General features: G+C 37.5%; 1 protein-coding gene across 1 annotated transcript in view; it reads right to left on the reverse strand.

Annotated features, from left to right (window-relative positions):
* Nucleotides 1-21,387, reverse strand: part of LOC139130641 (protein inturned-like) — a 64,243-nt gene that overhangs the window by 16,150 nt on the left and 26,706 nt on the right. The window contains exons 5-15 of the mRNA XM_070696383.1: nt 19,014-19,129; nt 18,171-18,338; nt 13,557-13,728; nt 11,813-11,866; nt 9,784-9,846; nt 9,099-9,314; nt 8,168-8,217; nt 7,203-7,304; nt 6,552-6,694; nt 3,285-3,559; nt 1,756-1,856 (exon numbers count right to left, since the gene is read on the reverse strand). Coding sequence (XP_070552484.1) covers nt 1,756-1,856; nt 3,285-3,559; nt 6,552-6,694; nt 7,203-7,304; nt 8,168-8,217; nt 9,099-9,314; nt 9,784-9,846; nt 11,813-11,866; nt 13,557-13,728; nt 18,171-18,338; nt 19,014-19,129 — 1,460 coding nt within the window. The remainder of the gene's footprint in view (nt 1-1,755; nt 1,857-3,284; nt 3,560-6,551; nt 6,695-7,202; nt 7,305-8,167; nt 8,218-9,098; nt 9,315-9,783; nt 9,847-11,812; nt 11,867-13,556; nt 13,729-18,170; nt 18,339-19,013; nt 19,130-21,387) is intronic.

A 21,387-nucleotide genomic window follows, 5' to 3' on the forward strand; every position in this document is an offset into this window, starting at 1 on the left:
TGTGATGAGGCATGGTACATGAAGGATTGTAAGTCTGTGATGAGGCATGGTACATGGTGGATTGTAAGTCTGTGATGAGGCATGGTACTTTGTGGATTGTAAGTCTGTGATGAGGCATGGTACATGGTGGATTGTAAGTCTGTGATGAGGCATGGTACATGGTGGATTGTAAGTCTGTGATGAGGCATGGTACATGGTGGATTGTAAGTCTGTGATGAGGCATGGTACATGGTGGATTGTAAGTCTGTGATGAGGCATGGTACATGGATTGTAAGTCTGTGATGAGGCATGGTACATGGTGGATTGTAAGTCTGTGATGAGGCATGGTACATGGTGGATTGTAAGTCTGTAATGAGGCATGGTACATGGTGAATTGTAAGTCTATGATAAGGCATGGTACATGGTGGATGGTAAGTCTGGGATGAGGCATGGTACATGGATTGTAAGTCTGTGATGAGGCATGGTACATGGATTGTAAGTCTGTGATGAGGCATGGTACTTTGTGGATTGTAAGTCTGTGATAAGGCATGGTACATGGTGGATTGTAAGTCTGTGATGAGGCATGGTACATGGTGGATTGTAAGTCTGTGATGAGGCATGGTACATGGTGGATTGTAAGTCTGTGATGAGGCATGGTACATGGTGGATTGTAAGTCTGTGATGAGGCATGGTACATGGTGGATTGTAAGTCTGTGATTAGGCATGGTACATGGTGGATTGTAAGTCTGTGATTAGGCATGGTACATGGTGGATTGTAAGTCTGTGATGAGGCATGTACATGGTGGATTGTAAGTCTGTGATTAGGCATGGTACATGGTGGATTGTAAGTCTGTGATTAGGCATGGTACATGGTGGATTGTAAGTCTGTGATTAGGCATGGTACATGGTGGATTGTAAGTCTGTGATGAGGCATGGTACTTTGTGGATTGTAAGTCTGTGATGAGGCATGGTACATGGATTGTAAGTCTGTGATGAGGCATGGTACATGGTGGATTGTAAGTCTGTGATGAGGCATGGTACATGGATTGTAAGTCTGTGATGAGGCATAGTACATGGTGGATTGTAAGTCTGGGATGAGGCATGGTACATGGTGGATTGTAAGTCTGTGATGAGGCATGGTACATGGTGGATTGTAAGTCTGTGATGAGGCATGGTACATGGTGGATTGTAAGTCTGGGATGAGGCATGGTACATGGTGGATTGTAAGTCTGTGAAAAGGCATGGTACATGGTGGATTGTAAGTCTGTGATTAGGCATGGTACATGGTGGATTGTAAGTCTGTGATTAGGCATGGTACATGGTGGATTGTAAGTCTGTGATGAGGCATGGTACATGGATTGTAAGTCTGTGATGAGGCATGGTACATGGTGGATTGTAAGTCTGTGATGAGGCATGGTACATGGATTGTAAGTCTGTGATGAGGCATGGTACTTGGTGGATTGTAAGTCTGTGATGAGGCATGGTACATGGTGGATTGTAAGTCTGTGATGAGGCATGGTACATGGTGGATTGTAAGTCTGTGATGAGGCATGGTACATGGATTGTAAGTCTGTGATGAGGCATGGTACTTGGTGGATTGTAAGTCTGTGATGAGGCATGGTACATTGTGGATATAAAAACTTCCAGAAAAGCTGATGAGTACACACTAATCACAGGAAAAAAAATCACCTAAAATAAAACAACAATTTGTTGCTTCTGTCTATTTGTTGCTTCTGTCTATTTGTTGCTTCTGTATATGCACTATTTTTTACTTACTTTGTTGCATTGTGGAATTCAGGAGCTTCAGTTTCAGTCAATCCTTTCCTTAACACGGCCATATTGAAAGGGTCTGGAATAATTCTTTGTTTTCTTGAAGACTAAAAGATAATAATGGAAGACTGTTTTAAATGTTCTACTATATATTTTATGCATCAACACACCATATACCTAGCTGGAAAGTGCAGCAGTTCGCGAGTTTTTGATGTTGACGGACATACTATACATATATACATACATACATACATACATACACATAGTATTACATACACACAGATGCCACTGACTTCAGCTTATACTATAACCTCACATTGGTATACCAAATGTGAGCTAACAAAAAATTGCCACCAGGTATACATATTTGTAACTTCTTCAGTTTATAAAACATGTTATGCTCTGATTTATTAAGTCACCTATCAACGTAATGTATTTCCCCTTTACAGATATCACTAAAACTGTATACATTTAATTGTTCTTTTTTATCAATAATCCTACGCTGTCCACAGAAAATTGCAGAAAAGTCAAAATAGTCAGATACTCAGTATCTATATCTGCAAATATCAGAATCTGATTCTGATGCAGAATGAACAGATGATTGTAATGAAGTGTATGAAGTGTTTGCAGTTTTGTTACATAATGCCAGAGCAGAGTTGTCACTATGACAAAGTTCCTAGAAACAGGATAGGTCAATTTGGATACCTACATTTTGGTAAAGCTTGCTATATTGCAGCAGCCACACCAATGCTTCTATAAATTTATTTGGCCTGATTTTTTCAGTACATTCACATTGTGTATATGACAATTTTAACTTTAATTTGACTGGTATAGTAGAAGAATTGTTTGGCAATCTTGAAAAGGGATGACTATCAGATCTGTTGGAATATTGACTTCTAGACCTGAAAGTGATTTTTGAACTCCATGAGGCAAGTTGCACAAGTGCATAAATGGAATTCTTAATGTAATTAATCTTTCTTCCAATAATTACAAGTGTAACTGACCAGGTATGACAGGAAAATATCATGGTTTTTGCTATGGACAGTTTAGGGACTTCACCAGCAGCCGTGGAGTTATTGCATGTAGATCATACCAATTCTTTATTGTCCAAAGAAATATATTTTGTCAAACACTGTGATGCTATGAAACAATCCTTCACGCACTTGGTACATTGTAGTTTTACTGACAGATTTTCTGAACCATCTTTGATGACATGACAACCAACCATATATTGGGCCTTTCAGATGAAGACCTCCTGAAATGGGTCAATGCAGTCTTGAAAACATTGACCTACTTGGTTACCTTTATAAATTTATTATTAATTGTTACTTGTAATGAGTATCTCTTCCTTACTCTACCTCTACATCCCCAGCACCTTAGTCTAGTAACAGGAATGAGAAATCAGAAAGGCAAAATCGCAATTTTTGTAAAATTTTAAAACAAGAAAATTGTTTATTTTTGACTGATAATGAGTGACTTATCATGAATTTCAAAGTATACACAAAAGCTGTAGATAGCAAGCTTCCCTAGCTTACCTTAAACAAAACAGAACCACTTCCACTACCAGCAGATCCAACTGATCCAATTGATTCTCTTCTTTTGTCATCACTTCGTCTTGGTAAGATTGGTGTTGACTGTTGACTGTTGGCTGGAGAATACGCACTCTCATCACTGCCATCATCAGAATCTACTTCATAAGCACTACTCCTTCCAACATTTTTGTGTTTGTCCACAGAAGGTGACCCTGGTTGTTTTTTGCTCCTCTGCCCTGCATCAGGGGACAGCAACTGTTGCTTCTTGCTGGGAGTTCCTGTTAAATAGACTTCAAACTTAAATACTGCACAGTTGCAACACAGAAACGTTTGAGTAAAATAGTATCAACAAGTCATTGACAATGACATAGTCCCCACTTGTAGTAGGAGTATTAGTCTTGATGGGGCAGGGAAATGTGGTCATTAAGAAGTATCACTGGAGTGTATATGTTGAGATCTATGGGCACATAGGTCTATGTCGTTGTTCCCAATTTGAAACACATGAGGCATGTCTATGTTACGGTTCTAAATTGGGAAAAAAGATCAGACCTCTAACTTTATTGGCCAGCCAAGAAATACATATGCGCATAATAATGAGGTACAAGATGTGACATCTTAAGGTCTAATATCCTATCAGAATTGGAGGGTATAGATATGAAGGACATGCACTTGTGGTTACGTATTTATCGACATAAACGTATATTTCAGGTCGAAGGTCATCGAGGTCACATGACATTTGGTCTAAAAATTTCTATCCTATAGTTATCCCTCTAGCTCTATTGACTCACCCAAAATTAGATATGCGCATAATGAATGAGGTACAATATGTGGCGTCATAAGCTGTCCCATCATACCATATATGAAGGGTGTAGCACTTGTGGTTACTGAGTTATGGACAAATATGTATATTTGAGGTCAAAGGTCACCGGGGTCACGTGACATTTGGTCAAAAAAATTGTATTGCTAAGTTATCCCTATATACCAAAAATCACACCTCTAGCTCTATTGACTCGCTCAAAATTAGATATGTGCATAATTAATGAGGTACAATATGTGGCGTCATAAGGTGTCCCATCATACCATACATGAAGGGTGTAGCACTTGTGGTTACTGAGTTATGGACAAATATATATATTTGAGGTCAAAGGTCACCAAGGTCACATGACATTTTGTTAAAATATCTGAGATATCTGCGTAAGCGGATGGACTCATGGATGGACTCACGGACGGACATAACCCAATCTATAAGCCCCCTGGACTTCATCCGTGGGGACTAAAAACTGTGTCACTGCATCCTTTTTGCGATATGAATACGATGAGAAACTAAATTTTTATTTTTCTTGGCCTTATACATGGGAGTCTATGGACTGCCATATACATGGGAGTCTATGGACTGCCTTATACATGGGAGTCTATGGAGACTGCCTTATACATGGGAGTCTATGGAGGTGAAAACTGCCTTATACATGGGAGTCTATGGAGGTGAAAACTAAAAAGTCCTCTAACACAGCCAAATTTGATTGCATTGTCAAACAAATCGACGTGCATCTGTATGGGGTAGGGTACTATCCTTGTGCAAAGTTTGAAAGAAATTGACCCGGGCATGTCTGAGATATCTGCGTGAACGGACGCACGCACGGACAGACGCACGGACATGACCAAACCTATAAGTCCCCCCGGACGGTGTCCGTCGGGACTAAAAATATACTGTGCTCCTTTGCCTAGAATTAAAAGTGGACAGTGAAGATGAAAAGAACATAACAAACATCATCTGTGTTTATGACATTATTATATATCAACTTATTATAATAAAAGACATACAAGACTTTGAGCACAGTATTAACATATTTTGGCTAATATTTTGTTTCACTCATTTAAATGCATCCTGGACATCCCTCTTTCTCTCAATGGGCTACTTTGGTCATTGTGTTGTCCAGGCTGGTCAATACATGTATCTTACTTCCACTAAAGATTTATACACATTGCTGGAATACAAAAGCACTGCGAGCCAACTTGTCGATGTTGTCGGCTTTATCAATAGTAACTATTGGTACACTTAGCTTTGGGGACTATGCTTGTGAATCTCCTTACCTAATCATACCAGTCATACTGAGGTGTTATATTTTTAGCAAACCATTATTGATGATATCTGACTTTCATCCAAATACTACATTACAACAAACATGTCGGTTTAATTGCATAAAACATTACAAATTTCATGACAAAATGGCTACAATCTTGGCTTATATCATAAAACAATTTGACTTGTACGTGTGATTGATGTAAGCTTATCATTTTGCTAAATGCAAATTGAAATCTGTATAGTAATATCTGTTTAATGGCTCCAGACATGAAATATCTCATAAGAAAATGGCTGCCTGGTTGCTATATTGGATGCTTTTGCAAAATAAATCAATAAAAATATGTATATCATTGAATACTGTACTTGCACAAAGTTTGAACTACCTCACTAAGATCAGATGGTGGATGAGAGAATACTTCAATATTGATAATATCTTTCAGCTGATCTTCAGTTGAAATTTTGGCAAGTTGATGATATTTAATTACTTTTCTGAGACAATACGGTTAAGGGAGAGATAACTAGACAACAACCAGATTTTAATGCGAGGAAAGGAAGCCATCTACATAAATACATGATATTACAGAATCACATTTACAAGTAACTACATCTAGTGTATGTCCACATCTGTGGGTGGGCTGTTTAACAAACCGAGTGAAGTTACATGATATCAGTAGGTTTGATATCAATAAACTTCCTGGCATTGGTATCATTCACATTGTCAACATGGACGTTACAGTCACCGATAAGAACTACATTTGATGCTTTAAATTAGGTTTAGCAAAGACATGGTTGCGGTCTTAAGTTGCTGTCTCTGGTATAGAAATAAATACATACATGCACCACAGTGTTTGGGTCAAGTAGGAGGTAACAAGCGGCTTTGCTGTCCCTGCTTTAAAATCAGTTAAAATCTAACTTCCCCAAAACAGCATAGTCTTCAATCATTCAGCCAAACTAAAGTAGAAATTGAATATCTTTCAGCTTATTTTTGACACTGGGAGGTGGGCAATAAACAATAACAACTTTGAGAAAGATGCCACTGTTTTGAAAAATGGCATCAAAGGTTTCAAATGAAGTGATATTACACACAGGTTTCAAAGAGGCAAGTTTCAAAGTTGTTTATATAGAATCCGTAATATGTTTGTATTATACGTCTTACCATAAGCATAATAGAAAAGCTCAATACCAACCTTTAAGTTGTGAGCTACCATGTAGTCTGCTGAGCATAGGTGACCCTGGAACAGGTGGTGGTGTTCCAGTCTCTATAGTGCTACTTCTACTACTCATAAACCAATCAGCAGAGGACAATGCAGGCACTGGCATATTGCTTAATCTGTGGTAAAATGAACATTTCACAATAAAACAGCGGGAATGTACATTTTCACATATATTTAGAGGTTATCAATGGCACTCAGGGGGTTAAAGTTAGCATATTTGGTGGGAAATAATCACCGAGCAAAACCTTACTCATACGACATTATTTCCCTTGCTAGAATTAGATACGTATATAATCAACGTGGGTATATAAAACAAACAAATTCTGCTGGGCAATCCTGCTTGTGAGTATCTTTTGCCTATCACACAAAATCTATAGACACAATAGCTCATGTGTGAACATGTGAGCTAATATAATAATTGGTGCAAACTGAATCATAAAATTGCCCTCAACTTGCCATATTGGATTGTGTTGCACAACAAACAGACATGCACATGGATACCACAGTACACTGTTTTGTGACACGTTTGTTTTACATTGGATGAAATATGCCTTTAGTTATAAGCTCAAGACAGAGAAATTAACTGAATACATAATTTCGGCGTAGTACATGCAATAAATTTACCTTTCTTCACAGGTAGCAGGGATATTAATGGATTCTAGATGTTGAAGGGTAGCCTTGGCTTGATCTATGTAAAATGGATCTGGACTTGGATGACCAACTGCTCTGTAAAGGTAAAAAGTTAACTTAGTTTCAATGACACTGTGCTTCAATTTGAACAGAATTAACACATACAGGTATGCCTTAGATAAGAAAATGGATGGAATAGTCCGAAAAATGGTATTATCATTTGAAAAGATCAAAGGAAGGTCCTTCTTTAGGGACCTACAAACCAATTAATAAGCCATACGACAAGTGGTTTCAGAGAAAACGATGTTTTGACTGAATATGCCCCATTATCATTGCTTGTAGAAGAAGGGCTGGTTGACCCTTTTTGTCGATGTTATATTTATTCATTAATAATGTCAACCATAAACATAAAGCATCATCCTAAATATATACCTGTAAGATACTGTTTATAACTGTAAGATGCCGTTCAGTTTTTATTTTAGGGGGATAGGCCTGAAAAATCATCTAGTGCCTCAATCAAAATAAGTTGACTTCCTTCCCTCACAAAAGTCATTGTAAAAGACGCAGTCCCGACCTGTAATTTAGATAATTTAATTAGATATAACTGAACTGACGTTAAAATAATGTTGCGATATGTGGCTGGTAAGCATAGGCATATACGGTCATAGCTTTATACCATAGCACCTTCTCTCTTTGTGCTGAGTTTATATGAAATGGCTGAGTAATAGCTGAAGCCAGGCTGTCCTGTTGGAGCATTTCACATATTCAATAATTTATCTGCACTTCATGGTACTATGCCCTTGTTCCAACTTTTATTGAAATCAGTCCTGGAATTTTTGAGAAATAGCTCAGACAGACAAACAAACAAAATGACAGCTAGATGGCCCTTTAAGGTCATACTGCAAAACAGGACTTAGTATTATATCGACTTACAAGATTTAGAAAGATTTAAGACTTACTTTGCAGCACATCCGCCAGCTTCTAGTATCGTGCACAGTAGGCCTTGCTTCTGAATTTGAAAAACAACATGATTTGAAATATTGCCACTACATCTTTATATGGGTTCAAAATTTTTGAAGTTGATTAAAAGAGGACCAGTCTAACATATATGGACATACATAAACATACATACATAGATACATATATGTAGACATAATGTAACGAGCTCCTGTTGCAAAATATATAGCATACTGGACATGGAATTTTAGTTTTTTAATAATTTATAAGAAAGATGATCAATCAATTGGTATAGAATTTCTTTGATTGTTTTATATTTGACCGTTTTCACATTTTCTAATCTCATTAGCATGTTCTGGAGATTAAACCATTCTTTGAACAAAGCTCCTCTGTTTAACCTTGGAGTAACTTCATAAAGTACCAAGAAAATAACTGCATCAGTGGGCAGCCTTACATTAAAACATAAAATACACACTTCAAGAGTCTTTTATTTTAAATAGTTTCTATATATTTTGTGTGCATTTTCACATTTTTTTACATTAAAAAAATCCAATCTTCAACTAATCCAACACAACATAATTTTTTTGCAGTAGATGTAGACATATGTACACACAGATAACTGATGCAAAATGATCCAGAAGTACCAACATCCAAAAGTGTTTGGAATTCTTAAGCTTGAAGCACAATCATATTGACCTTCTATAATTTGGACCATGCACTTGTAAAGATACAATGTTTTCAATCGGGTTCAAACGCCCAGTTGTAAAGAAATACTCTCTGTATATAAACACAACAGTACTGTTAATATACCAGGACAGTATGGTTATTTTTTAAACATTTGTGCTGACCAGTTGAACAAGTCAAATATTATCTCTGTTGACATCAATGTATACATGACAAAATGTAAATTATAGTAAATTTCAAAGTACTCACAAGTCCAATGATAAGGATAAAGTGTCTTGTATCCTGTTCAACATAACCATCAGCACTTGTTCTAGGTCTCTGTTTTTTGGTGGGATGAATCTCTCTCCAAATAACCAGCTGACCAATCCTTGCCTCTGATGCCAACACAAGTAGACCATGATATCGACAGTACAATAGGGTGTCGATAAAATCATCCAATTCTAAATGATTGGCCAGGAGATAGCCCTGCAAGCAAACGGAAAAGCATACAATCAAGCAAAGAGTAAAGAGATTCTCTCTAAATAACGTAGCAGGGGCATGGTCCTCTCTTGTACATACCGATCCCCCCCCTTGCCACAAATGAAAGAGATTTGTTTTTTTAAAAATAAAAAAATAAAATTCAAAAAAAAATATCAAGTTGACAATGATTTACAAGCAGAATGCAAGCATGTGGGCAGCGTTCGAAATAACCAGGTGCACCATGCACAGTGCACTTTAATTTTACCTCAATGCAGGTGGATTCCAAAAGCCATGTGCACGCCGTGCAAGTTGAAAATAATGGGAGGTTAATAAATCTTTACCTGAATATTTAGGATTATCATGTTTTTGTCATTTTATACGGTCAATTTGTCTAGGATCTTATTTGTTGAGAATGAAGGAAATAATGAATACTTAATACCTACTCTATGGAAGAGACAGAATACTTAATACCTACTCTATGGAAGAGACAGCTTCCAACAATGACATATGGTCTTCTATCATCGTAATGTTCATCAGACTGAAAAAGAAACCATACAGTTTCAAAACAGTTACAAGAAAATTAAAAGTTTCTGCCCATATAAGGTTACTCTTGCATGATTTTAATCTTTCAACAATAAAGGTAGATGAGGTTTCAACGAAAGAAAGAGACAATATCGACACAACTGTACACTAGCCTATGCAAAAGGTGGCAACAAAAGGCTAACTGATACAAGTGTCACCACAGGCTGTTTCCGCTGCCGCTCGTTTTTTTCACATTTTCAGAAGAAAATCAGATGTTTACGAAAATATTCTAGTTAGTATTCGTACATTTTGCGAAGATATTTGACCACTAACCACTATGAAAAAACGTTTGAAGGGAAATGTAAACATTGTTTTTACGCCAAACCTTTCATTTTGCTGAGTTTGTAATGCGAACCTGGTCCAGAAACTTCATTGTTTTTACATGCAATAGAATACAACTAAGTCCCTCTAGTAAACTGACATCATCCAAACTCTTCAACCAATCAATGACCCTGTATCAACCATAATTAAGTCTCTGCGCTCGTAATGCACAGGTTTTGATGTTGGGACCACTTTCGGCATGAAAGCCGTCTTTTAATTGGACAATGCATTTGAAACATGGACACACAGCAGACGTCACATGGCGCATGGCAGATATTCAGATACAGAGCGGTCGATACTGCTTGTGTTCGATGATGACTAAACAAGTACGAGGTCCGATCTCCGAAACTTTAATAAGGCATTACCGGTGGTAAGCTTTATCAGACAGAGAAAGAGATCAAGTAGTTTCGGCTGCCAAGAGCCACAAACTGCAAAATTGCCGGAGACTTCACAAAAAGAGCATGATTACCATTTTGAACTACGTGAGCTCGGCAAGATGTTTTCCCTGTCACGGTCCCTCCACAAACCCTGTGCATCAGATTTGAACGTCATAGAGAGCTACCTACGTTTGAAATCGAAGTTGGAAATAATTTTAAAGATGGTCATCTAGTTCCGTAACTCAAATCTCATTTAGTAACATGATTCAAAGATTGATGGCACGCGGTTTTAGACATATTCGGGGTCTAATTTAACTTCGAAAATCATTTAATTTGTTTTGGGATCGCGATCGAGTGTTGGTAATGTACAGTATTTATTTTTTATTCGCTCTAACTTGTCTATTTTGACATCCCCATTTATTTTGTTCAGCGAATCAAACCATTATTATTGATTGGTTTACATTTGTGTCTTTCTACTTTATATAAATTATCGTCTTTTCGATGCGTCACTTGTACAATCATTTACAGTCTCGCTTCTACTATCCATGGTCCGTCCACCCCACACTGCACTTTGTACTATGGTGCAACAAAGGTCAACGTGTACGGCTCAATTTACATTGGCTTAAATATCAAAGCTCACAAAAAACCCTGAATAGGATATCAAAAAGCACGTCACCGCATCATTTTTGTAAGCAACCGAGGATGAGAAACAAACTTAAGGGGAAGTTTACCAAGGATGATTTTTACATATGTGCTAGCTTTGTGGTCACTTACCACAGAAAAGCTATTTTCGCCATTTATAACTCGCTAGATTTTTACAAAAACCGATAGAAATAGTACAGGAAGTTGCCCATGTAAAAAGCGCCAAGCTTGGAGCTTGCATAATGTGATATGGAAGGGACCATCTTCTCATGGGTAAGGCATTTTCCACTCACCCATGCTTAAACCAGGCTGTGCGTATTTACATAACTTTTGTTTATACTGAGTATCCTTGCATAAACAATGAATCACTTATAATAAACTGTCCACTGTCAGATTTTGTGTTGCTGTTTACTACTGTGTTACTGTGAGTGGACAATGTGGGGGCCATACCCTGTCCCAAGACACTTGAAACAGATAAAAATATTATATGTACCTTTTTAACAGTAACATCGTGACTCTTGGCAGGCTTACATTCAACCACAATTTTGTAGATAAAAGTTACAAAAAGGAAAATTCATTTACCATTTCAGCAAAGTCGGCAGCCTCCAGCTCACATAAAGCACTATCTACAGTAACCTGGGGGAAAATATAATAATTCTTTGCGTATGAAATCTTCAATTACTGAAAAACATCTTACCGTAATTACTTATTTTGTTAGTTCTCTGAACTCTCCTATTGTGTCATATGTCATTGAGAGAATATTTATACCTTTCACGACAAGTATAGAAAACAAAGACAGTAAGAGTGTTGAGAGTAATGAGCTATGTAGGGATCCTGAAATTGGCAAAGTGAGTATCGAGCGCTTTGTGGAAAATTGCAAAACGAGTGTCAAGGTGAGCATTAAATTTCTTGATCAAGCACTTTGTGGAAAATAGTAAAAAAAGTGAATGTCAAACTGACCTAGATGGTAACTCCAGCCATAGCAAGTGGTCTTCATGCAATCAGCTGAGGAGCATCATGCATCAATCATACCATATTAGTATTATATGGCCATAAATCACTCAGGATTGCTTATGGTACATCATAGCAGATAAAAGTACAATTGATAGAACACAAATGAGAATGAGTGTCTTCATTTATTCCTTTGTGTATTCATTCTCTGCCATGAACCTTGTTTGATGGCATTTACGACTGCGTTAAGGTAGCTACATACCTTTTAGACACTTTCAGATTTTTATTTTTTTCTCAATTGAACACGTCCCAAACCCCAATAAAGTATACATTTTCTGAAAGCCCTGATATAGAGCTATCCGACCAAGCACAGTACACGGTCATTATTTGCATAAGAGTCACGTGACAAGCATTTTGCTGAACCTTCCAAAAACCGGTTTTTCCCGCCTTATGCGAACACGCTGCAAGATTTCCGGTTGGAATTTCTTCATTGACAAGCTTTGACAATATCCTTCAAAACCGTAAAAGTCGAAAAAAGTCGACTGGACAGAGTTGGGGGACACACTCACGTTGCATTTCTCCTTTGCCATATATAATAATCGCGTGTGCTAAACGATGACAGAAATGAACATAACTAATCAATAGACCATTAAGGGTATTTCTGTCAATTTTCACCATTGGCGTTTCACCAGACCTTTCAGTCATGCCCGTTTCAGGAAAGTTTCAAATGGCCAAATTAAAAAATACACTGATTTTACAATCAGACCTTGGCCATGAAAGTCTGCAAAGCAGCAGTCAACATCAGCTTGTAAAAGTATGTTACTAATCCTGGGAGTCTCAATCATGATCTCAGTTTGATGCTTACTTTGCCATTCTCCACAAAGAACTCAATCTCAATCATGATCTCAGTTTGATGCTAACTTTGCCATTCTCCACAAAGAACTCAATTGAAAGTGCTTGATAGAACACATTAATGCTAAATTTGACGCTCACTTTGCGATTTTGCACAAAGCACTCAATCACTTTGATGTTCACAGTTTTGTCAACAAAAAATTGTTCTATCACACTAGCACTAGCACTAGCAAATGGTGGATGTTTCTTTCATGTTTAGTTTTTGTATTTACACTGGAGGGAGAACAGGTGGTAACAAGTGATATGTTTTTCTTTTGTTCATCATCTTTGGGCAGAGAGAGCAAAACAAAGGAGAATAATATTATCATATAATGGTTTTGACACACTGGCCCACAAAGTCTACTGAAGTGTTTTATCCTGTTTTATGTTCTTTTCCAAAATGCAAATCATGGAATAAGGTTACCACTGGAAATGTTTATATTAACCATTAAAAACAAGCATCATTATGCGTCACTAAACCTACCTTAATATTTTCTGAAAGATCTAACCACTGGGCTCCAAGTAAAGTGTCAAGGAAAACTGCTGTATTGCTATCAAGTGACAGGGTCATGCCATGTTCTTCAAGCAGGTGGTTTTGAAACACCAGTGAAAATAGATGATCCAATTTAGCTTGATACAAACTTGGCAAAAATGCACTGAAAACAAAAGGGGGATTATTATCCACTTTGTTTTTTTGTCATTATTTAGGGCTGGTTGTTGAGGAATGTTGACACTCAAAATGTCTTATGGGGTTTTTTTTGAATGAACGAAATGGTAGGACTTAATCAGTAACACTATTCAAACTATAACAATTATAATTATCCTTTATTACTATTTTCAAATTGTTGCGGGGTCTGTTACATCATGCACATACTACACTTGGAACTGTACAATAGACAAGTCATCGCAGATGACATAGTGCCGCTGGATTATGGTGCTTGAATTACAGTGATTGAAGCACATGCATCAAATTTGATGAAACATGGTACAGTTGTTGACCTCTGAGTACTGTAATACTGTGTAAAGACATGAAGAAGTATCATGTCAATTAATTGCTAATTTGCATATTTGATGAATTTTCATAATTAGTATGAAATGTCTAGAAATGTTGCATCAAATTTGATGCAACGTGATATGGATGTACATCTTCCAGTAGTGTAATGACGTGCAATGTTATGTAACAGTATCATGGTACAGATGTTAATCTCACAGTACTGTAATACTGTGTGAAACATTAAAGAGATATAGTCGTCGGAACTGTGCTCAAAGGTCGTATGGGACCCATACACCCATGGCAACAATGTATCCAAAGCACAATGGTGATTGATGACAATTAAAACATGTCTGCCATAATTTAATATCGTATAATTTAAATGTTGCAGCTATGATGACGAGGTGCATCTTGATATCGCACACGAAATACATTGTTTATAAACAAGAAACACACAGACACAATTCCGACAACTATTTCCCTTTAAGAAGCATCATGTCAATTAATTGCTTATTTGCAAATTTGATGAACTTTCATAATTAGTGTAATATGTCTACAGTGTTCTCCCTGAATAATGTAACAGGGGCGTGGCACCCTCTTGTAAATTCCGAGCGCACCCTTGCCAGAAATGAAAAAGATTTATTTTTTGACAAATAAAACAATAAAATGTATGGGGAAAAAAAAGTTGACAGTGATTTACAAGCAAAATGCAAGTGTGAGCGTCGATCCAGCAGGCTGCAAACGTAATTCTCATCGATCTTGCAAATCTCGCGAGTTTGTGATGTCATCCAAGACTGTAAGCCCAAGCGCAACTCATCGATGGCAGCCATATTTGCATGGCACAGGCCATAACGTTAGCCACAGTCCCTCCATGGGTAACTGACTTAGCTGAGTAAACATGCCAAGGAGCTTGAGGGTAACCAAGGACAGCAGAGTACACTGAAGTTTTTATAGGAGGTTAGAATTTTGCTTGTGTATTCCTTCCCAAAGCAAAACGACCTATTTTTAGGCTCGGCAGGATGTGTACGTGTATCAGGCTGAGAACACATAAGCTTATTAATAAAGTGTTATGGTAATAATTTGGACATCCATGAATAAATGTATATCTGTCGCTATGTTTTCATTTTCAAAAAATGTAATCTTCATTGAAAGTAGTGAACTGGAATAAAAGTTATGGAACACTGTCTCAGATTCCTTTTCCTTTGAGTTTTTTATACGAAAAAAATCTGAAAAAATACTCCCCAAAAGTGCCACCAAATAACACCATTTTAATCTCTGTTTTTCAAATGCTCCCACGGCAACAGCTTACGAGGTCGCTTGTGGTGCTTTGCACCATGTCTTCGCCCTCTTGTGAAAAAGTCCTGGGGAGAACACTGTGTCTGGAAGCACTGAATCAAATTTAATGAAATGTGGTATGTATATTTATCCTCCAATAGTGTAATGGCGTGTAAAGATATGTAGCAGTATCATATCAATTAACTGCTGATTTGCATATATTATTAATTTTCGTAATTAAGGCCAATATACTGAGAAATGGTTCATCAAATTTCATGTAACTTGGTACAGATGTTGTGCTCTAATTGCTTTAACAGTGAATAATGACGTTTATGAGTGCCATGTTGATAAATTTCAATATGCGTAATTAATGAACTTTCCTAATTTGAGGGATATGTCCAGAAATAGTACATCAAATTTGATGAAACATGGTATAGCTGTTGATCTCACAGTGTTGTAATACAATTCAGTGACACTTAGCAGTGTCATTTAAATTAATTGCTACTTTGCATACATAACAAATTTTTGTTTTTAGGATATAAGCCCAGAAAGACTGCATCAAATTGTATGAAAAGTGATACAGATGATAATCTGTCTGTATTATAATTGAATGAAAAATGATTTGCAACATCCTGTCGATTCATTACTACTTGAATCATTTTTGTAATTAGGGTGGCAGCCCAGATTGATTTTACATTTTCACCACCATGGAGCTCATTCTTGGCCATTAAGCCTCATCTGTATATGTATTGTAGTATTTTTAATCACAGACCCAGTTAAGGAACAGGACTCTATCCTCACTCTCTGAGAACCTGTAATCAAATTACCAATTAATAAGTGGGGACTGTGTCATCAACGATGCCTAGTTTTCCATAGAACACTGTTGTTACATTTTAGTCAGGAGTAGGCCAACTGCAATGTAACAAGTCAGTCTGAAAGGAGGGTACTTCATTTGCATATTTAAATGAGAATTAACTTCAAATTGGAACAGCGTCCTCTAGTAGTCAGTGAGTGGAGGTTATGGCATTTTTCGCCGGAATTTAATCAGCAGATATCTCAGCCATCGTTTAGCATTAGTCCTATTTCCAATTAGTAGCTGAGTTGTACCAGTACTCTTGGTTAGTGTTCGACGATGATTTTTTGTGGGGTTTTATCAATTCGTTTTTGCGTTTGCCTTATTTTTACGGTTTTTGAGCAATGGAAAATGCCGTTCACTCAACGCTGCCGCAAAAGCATGGCCAGAGCCAAATTTTCATGAGAAGTAAGGAGGGGATTTATCTTGACTAGGTCCATATGATCTGAAAAAATCTCAGTGGCTTAAGCCTCCGTTTTTGAAACATGTCTCGTTGAAGTTGACTATGCAGCGACATTTATGTGTTAAATCTAATATGGCGACGAGCATAGTCCAGCGTACAGGTGACCCGCACAGACGCACGCTACCCTGCCACAGATAGCTGCGTTTCCACAGCTAAGCGTCACCGTAGATGTAGACTCTTTCTCAGTCCTTACCGGCTCACTTTGCAGGTTGTTTCGGTTCTGTTTATGTTTTCAATGATTGCGACGAGGAAGCCAGACTGCCAGCTTGTGTTACCTCACTGGCCAACACAATCTGCTAGTCTGGCTTCCAGGTAAAGTCATCGGCAGCACAAGTGGAAAAGAAAGCACTATACGGTGAGAGGGGCTACATTGTATGCGACCATACACTACTTAGTAGACACCCGTCGTACTGACATTTATTTAGCAGTGCTGTTTCATTTATGAGTGTTTGTTTTTGCTGTTTTCAAATACTAGTAGCTAGCAAGCTAGCAAGCTAGCAAGCATACAAAAACTGTGGAAACTAATATCGACGGCACAAAAAAGAGCTACCCTGTATCCCGCACACAAGTACGCAGGTGCGGCTAATGATAGCCGGTAAATGGCTGCGGCCATCCGTGCTCAGTGATCCCATTACCGTGCTTGAGCTTGACTGGTACATTTTATATCTAGCAAAATTTTATTTTTTTAAAGTCTTGATGGTCATACTGTGACATTAATTAAACGTTTTTCATATATAACATCAGTGACCTGATTATAGGAGTAAAACTTGAAAAAATGAAAGATTAATCATGTAACGCCCTTGTGGACGACAAGTTATTCGGTCGCAGTAAACAAGCGTGGAGCATACATAAAGGGTGTCGACATATAGATGAGACTAGATACAGCATATGTAACTGCATGCCAACATCAACACTGCCACAAATACATACACATGGTCGCATGGTCATGAAAATTTCACCAAATGTTGATAATACTTAAATGAATATTTTTTGAAATTTCCGGCTTGGCTTAAGACCCCTAAGGTCATTATCGAGCTGTATTATAAAAAAGGTGAAGTTTACTTCCGCATTTGTCGGGTCGACCTCGCCACCCACTTTGTAGCGATTTCAATTAAATCTAGTCAACCTTTGAGAGTTTACCCTCGGAAAACAGATCATTAGTATGTGTGCTACAAATGAAAGCAAAAATTATTGTTCTACATGTAGCTGTTGTAAGTTTTGCTACACATCAATATTTAAAGACCACCCTTTCGCCGTATTTTATCCAGCACTGCAGTGGCAATCAGCGTAACGAAAACAAGGCTCTACAACATGATCTTTGTGCAAATTTCATAGGCTCCTTTCAGACTGTAGGCATAATAGTTATGTTGTTTTGCAGACCAACTTTACAAGAGTACTACAGGTTCATGTACATGGTACATCAATCCTTATCCCAAAAGTACTTGTGACAACTTTCTACATATCTTTCTACTGTTGGACACTTTATTACACATATGAAATTGAACTTAACACTTACTCATGTAATGACCTGTACAGAAGATTGAGAAGTCTTGTAAGATCTGTTACAATGTGATTGAGTTGTGACAATGTTACTCTGTTTGCTGGCATAGCTACAACCAAAGCTTCAGGACCATTCTTGAAATAACTCACATTTAGAAGCTGTCGACTGACCACGACTGTTGAACTTAAATTAGAAGGATGAAAAAGAGAGAACATTAAAAAAATCTGATACATAAAGAATTTAAATTAGCTATCAACATGCCTTCAATAGCAGTTTAAATATTATGCATTGTAAATAAGCCATTACAAGTGCAAAGATGAAGATGTTTAATGAGGAAATTGAGCATTAGCTGTATCTCTAAATAGTATTGCAGGGCTGTGGTACAGGCCAAGTAAAACTGGAATTTTTACCACCTGTGAACAGGAATGGGTTTGTTTTGCTTAAAGTGGAAGGTTAACCAGCGATTATGTGTTCAGCAACAAGAAATCTATGAAAAACTGGTGTGAAATCTGTCTTTGTTATTGATTTTCACATACTGATAGCGCGACGGCATCTATTTGAAAACCTTTAATCATAGGTAGAAGTGACGTAAGAGCCTACTACTGCACTGACACTTGTGGGGCTTCCTCGGCTATAGACTATGGGGAACCCTATAAGTGTCAGTGCAGTCCTAAGCTCTTATGTCACTTCTACCTATAACCTTTGGTTTTCAAATGGGTGCCATCGCGCTATCGTAAGTGAAATTAATAGCAAAGACAGATTTCGCACCATTTTTTCATAGATTTTATCTTGCTGAACACACAATCGCTGGGCAACCTTCCCCTTTAACAACTAACACCATGCATTTAGAAGGCTTACCTTGTGACTCTTGTGCCAGTCACTTTCTCTAACATATCACTGATGGTCAAGAACATGCCTTGAATTTCACTTAGTTTATGCGATGCCCCATTCTCAGGATACACATATAACATTTCCTGTAACAATTAACAAAAAAAAATCCCTTCAATACTGTAGCTTCTCCAGTCTGAGGCCAGGTCAGGTAATTGGTTGTTGGCATGGCGGTAACTTCTTGGCAAGTAGTAGATTTAGCATGTTGAAGTGGGATATGGGCCTAAATATATGAATGATAAATCTGAAAATTTTTAAGCTACAGTACAGTACACGCAGAACCTGTCATTGTCCTGACATTTTGCGAGCACAATGCCAGCACCTTCAACGCATTATGCCAGTACAATTGAGTATGAAGTGCCAGCATTTTGGGAGCACTGTGCCAGCACTGTGCGAGCACTAAACAAAAGATGCCAGCACAGTGTGGGTGGTTGATCTAAAAAATGTGCGCTCAGAGGTAGTTGTCTGTGACAACATCCCTACACTTGCGTAACTGAAATAGCCGTGGCTGGGAGTAATTGAATAATCTTGAGTCCTAAACCAGCTCCAAACTCTCTTTGTCTGCCAAAGGCAACTCTATAATCTCAGTCGAAGACAGATTTCACATGTGTACAGTATGCGTAGAGCCCCGAAAAAAATCTACCTCAAACTCTGCAGGACCTTGACACTAGACCTCTCACGGATTGTGGTCTAAGGTTGGAACACGGACGTGTAGACCATGGTTGGACGCGCTTTCTAGATGTGAAAAATTGCAACAAGTGAATATTATCAGGGGTTAAAATTTCCGCTAGTTTGAGGTCACGGTCTAGAGAAAATCCACATCGGTCTAGTAACTAAATTTTTTCACTAGACCGCTGTTCAGTGCAAGAATACTTTGTTATTGCCTTTTCCTGCACTCTATTTCAGTCTTAAACTGCAATCCGATACAAAATTTGTCATAAACTCAGCCATTACTGAGACTCCTGCTGGCTCTGTACTTAACACAGATAGCCTTAAATGTTTACATGTGTACTTCCTGTACAGTGTACTGATTAGCAGATCTCTCATTAACACTGCGGCGACTGCTTCCTTTCTACTAAGGTTTGCACGACCTCGCTCAGCCGTCGGATCGCGCGAACATCTGGTTTTTATCAATAACCAGACGATCTGTTCTCTTCAGAATGCTGCATGAAATATTGGACAAAGTGAGAAAATACCTCAATGTGTAGCAACCTGGGGTGTTCGTTATTTACGTATCAAAGAAAAAATGCATTTCATGAATTTATTATCGGGAGAATCATGAAATACATATGAAACATAGGGCCAAAGTCCCTGAAGCTACTATAGACATGGATACAAAATTAAGTATTTCCTGACTGTATGAAATTATCTCACTAAGGTCATCCTAGGGACATGTAAACCAAATATTAAAGCTGTCTGACCAGCGGTTTTGAAAAAACAAGCGACTCAACAGTTGACAGAGCTCTGCTAGTGTTATGTAGAGAATAACCTTTTGTGACACATGTATTGATGAAGAAGGTGGATATCTTTGATAGCTCGTTTCAGGATGACCTGACCAAAAATGGAGAAAAATTCCGTAAAACTACAGATTTGCATATTTCATCAGACTATATTAGTCTATAATAGCAAATAAACGAGAGTTAATTACATTCTAATTAAAGTAAACAAGACTTGCTTAAATCAAGATTTACGTCATAAAAAAAAACAGCATATCTGTCCAGTTATAAGGAATCTTGAGCTGGTTATCTTTCAATATCAATATTTTCATCCTATTAACCAAGCACATTTTAACTTTCAAATTAACATTGTAAGTAAGTTCTGTTGAATAATTTGAGACTTACACACTCAGAGAAAGCACACTGAAGCGACAATGTTTGAAACTTAAGAAGTTCAAGGTCATCAAAAGCATTATAAGGAATCATGTTACACTTTCATTGCACTGTTTACACAGATTGCATAAATGCTATAATAGCACATGAGGAATCTTACAGCCTAGCTTTACCATAAAACCCTATCACTTTGACCACTCTTTTAATTGACCACTCTATTTTTTTCCTCAAAAAGTAATCTTATTTTATCCTTACCAAGTCAACCATAAATGGAAATTAGAACTTTCTCTATCTCTATTTATTTGACCACCCTATCATGACAAACCGTTATGAGCAATTTCTTTTAGATAACATAAATGGTGGTTCAGAATATATCAAAGTTGGGATTCAGGAAAGTTGCCTTTACATGTTTTAATCCTCCAAGATGCATTTCACTATGAACTGTCAAAAAAAGTTGAATTTTCTGATAATTCCACACTAAAATTATTTTGGCTTTGATGATTTCCTAATTAATT

Source organism: Ptychodera flava, chromosome 4 (genome assembly GCF_041260155.1).
Source record: "Ptychodera flava strain L36383 chromosome 4, AS_Pfla_20210202, whole genome shotgun sequence".
NCBI classification, from domain to species: Eukaryota; Metazoa; Hemichordata; class Enteropneusta; family Ptychoderidae; genus Ptychodera; species Ptychodera flava.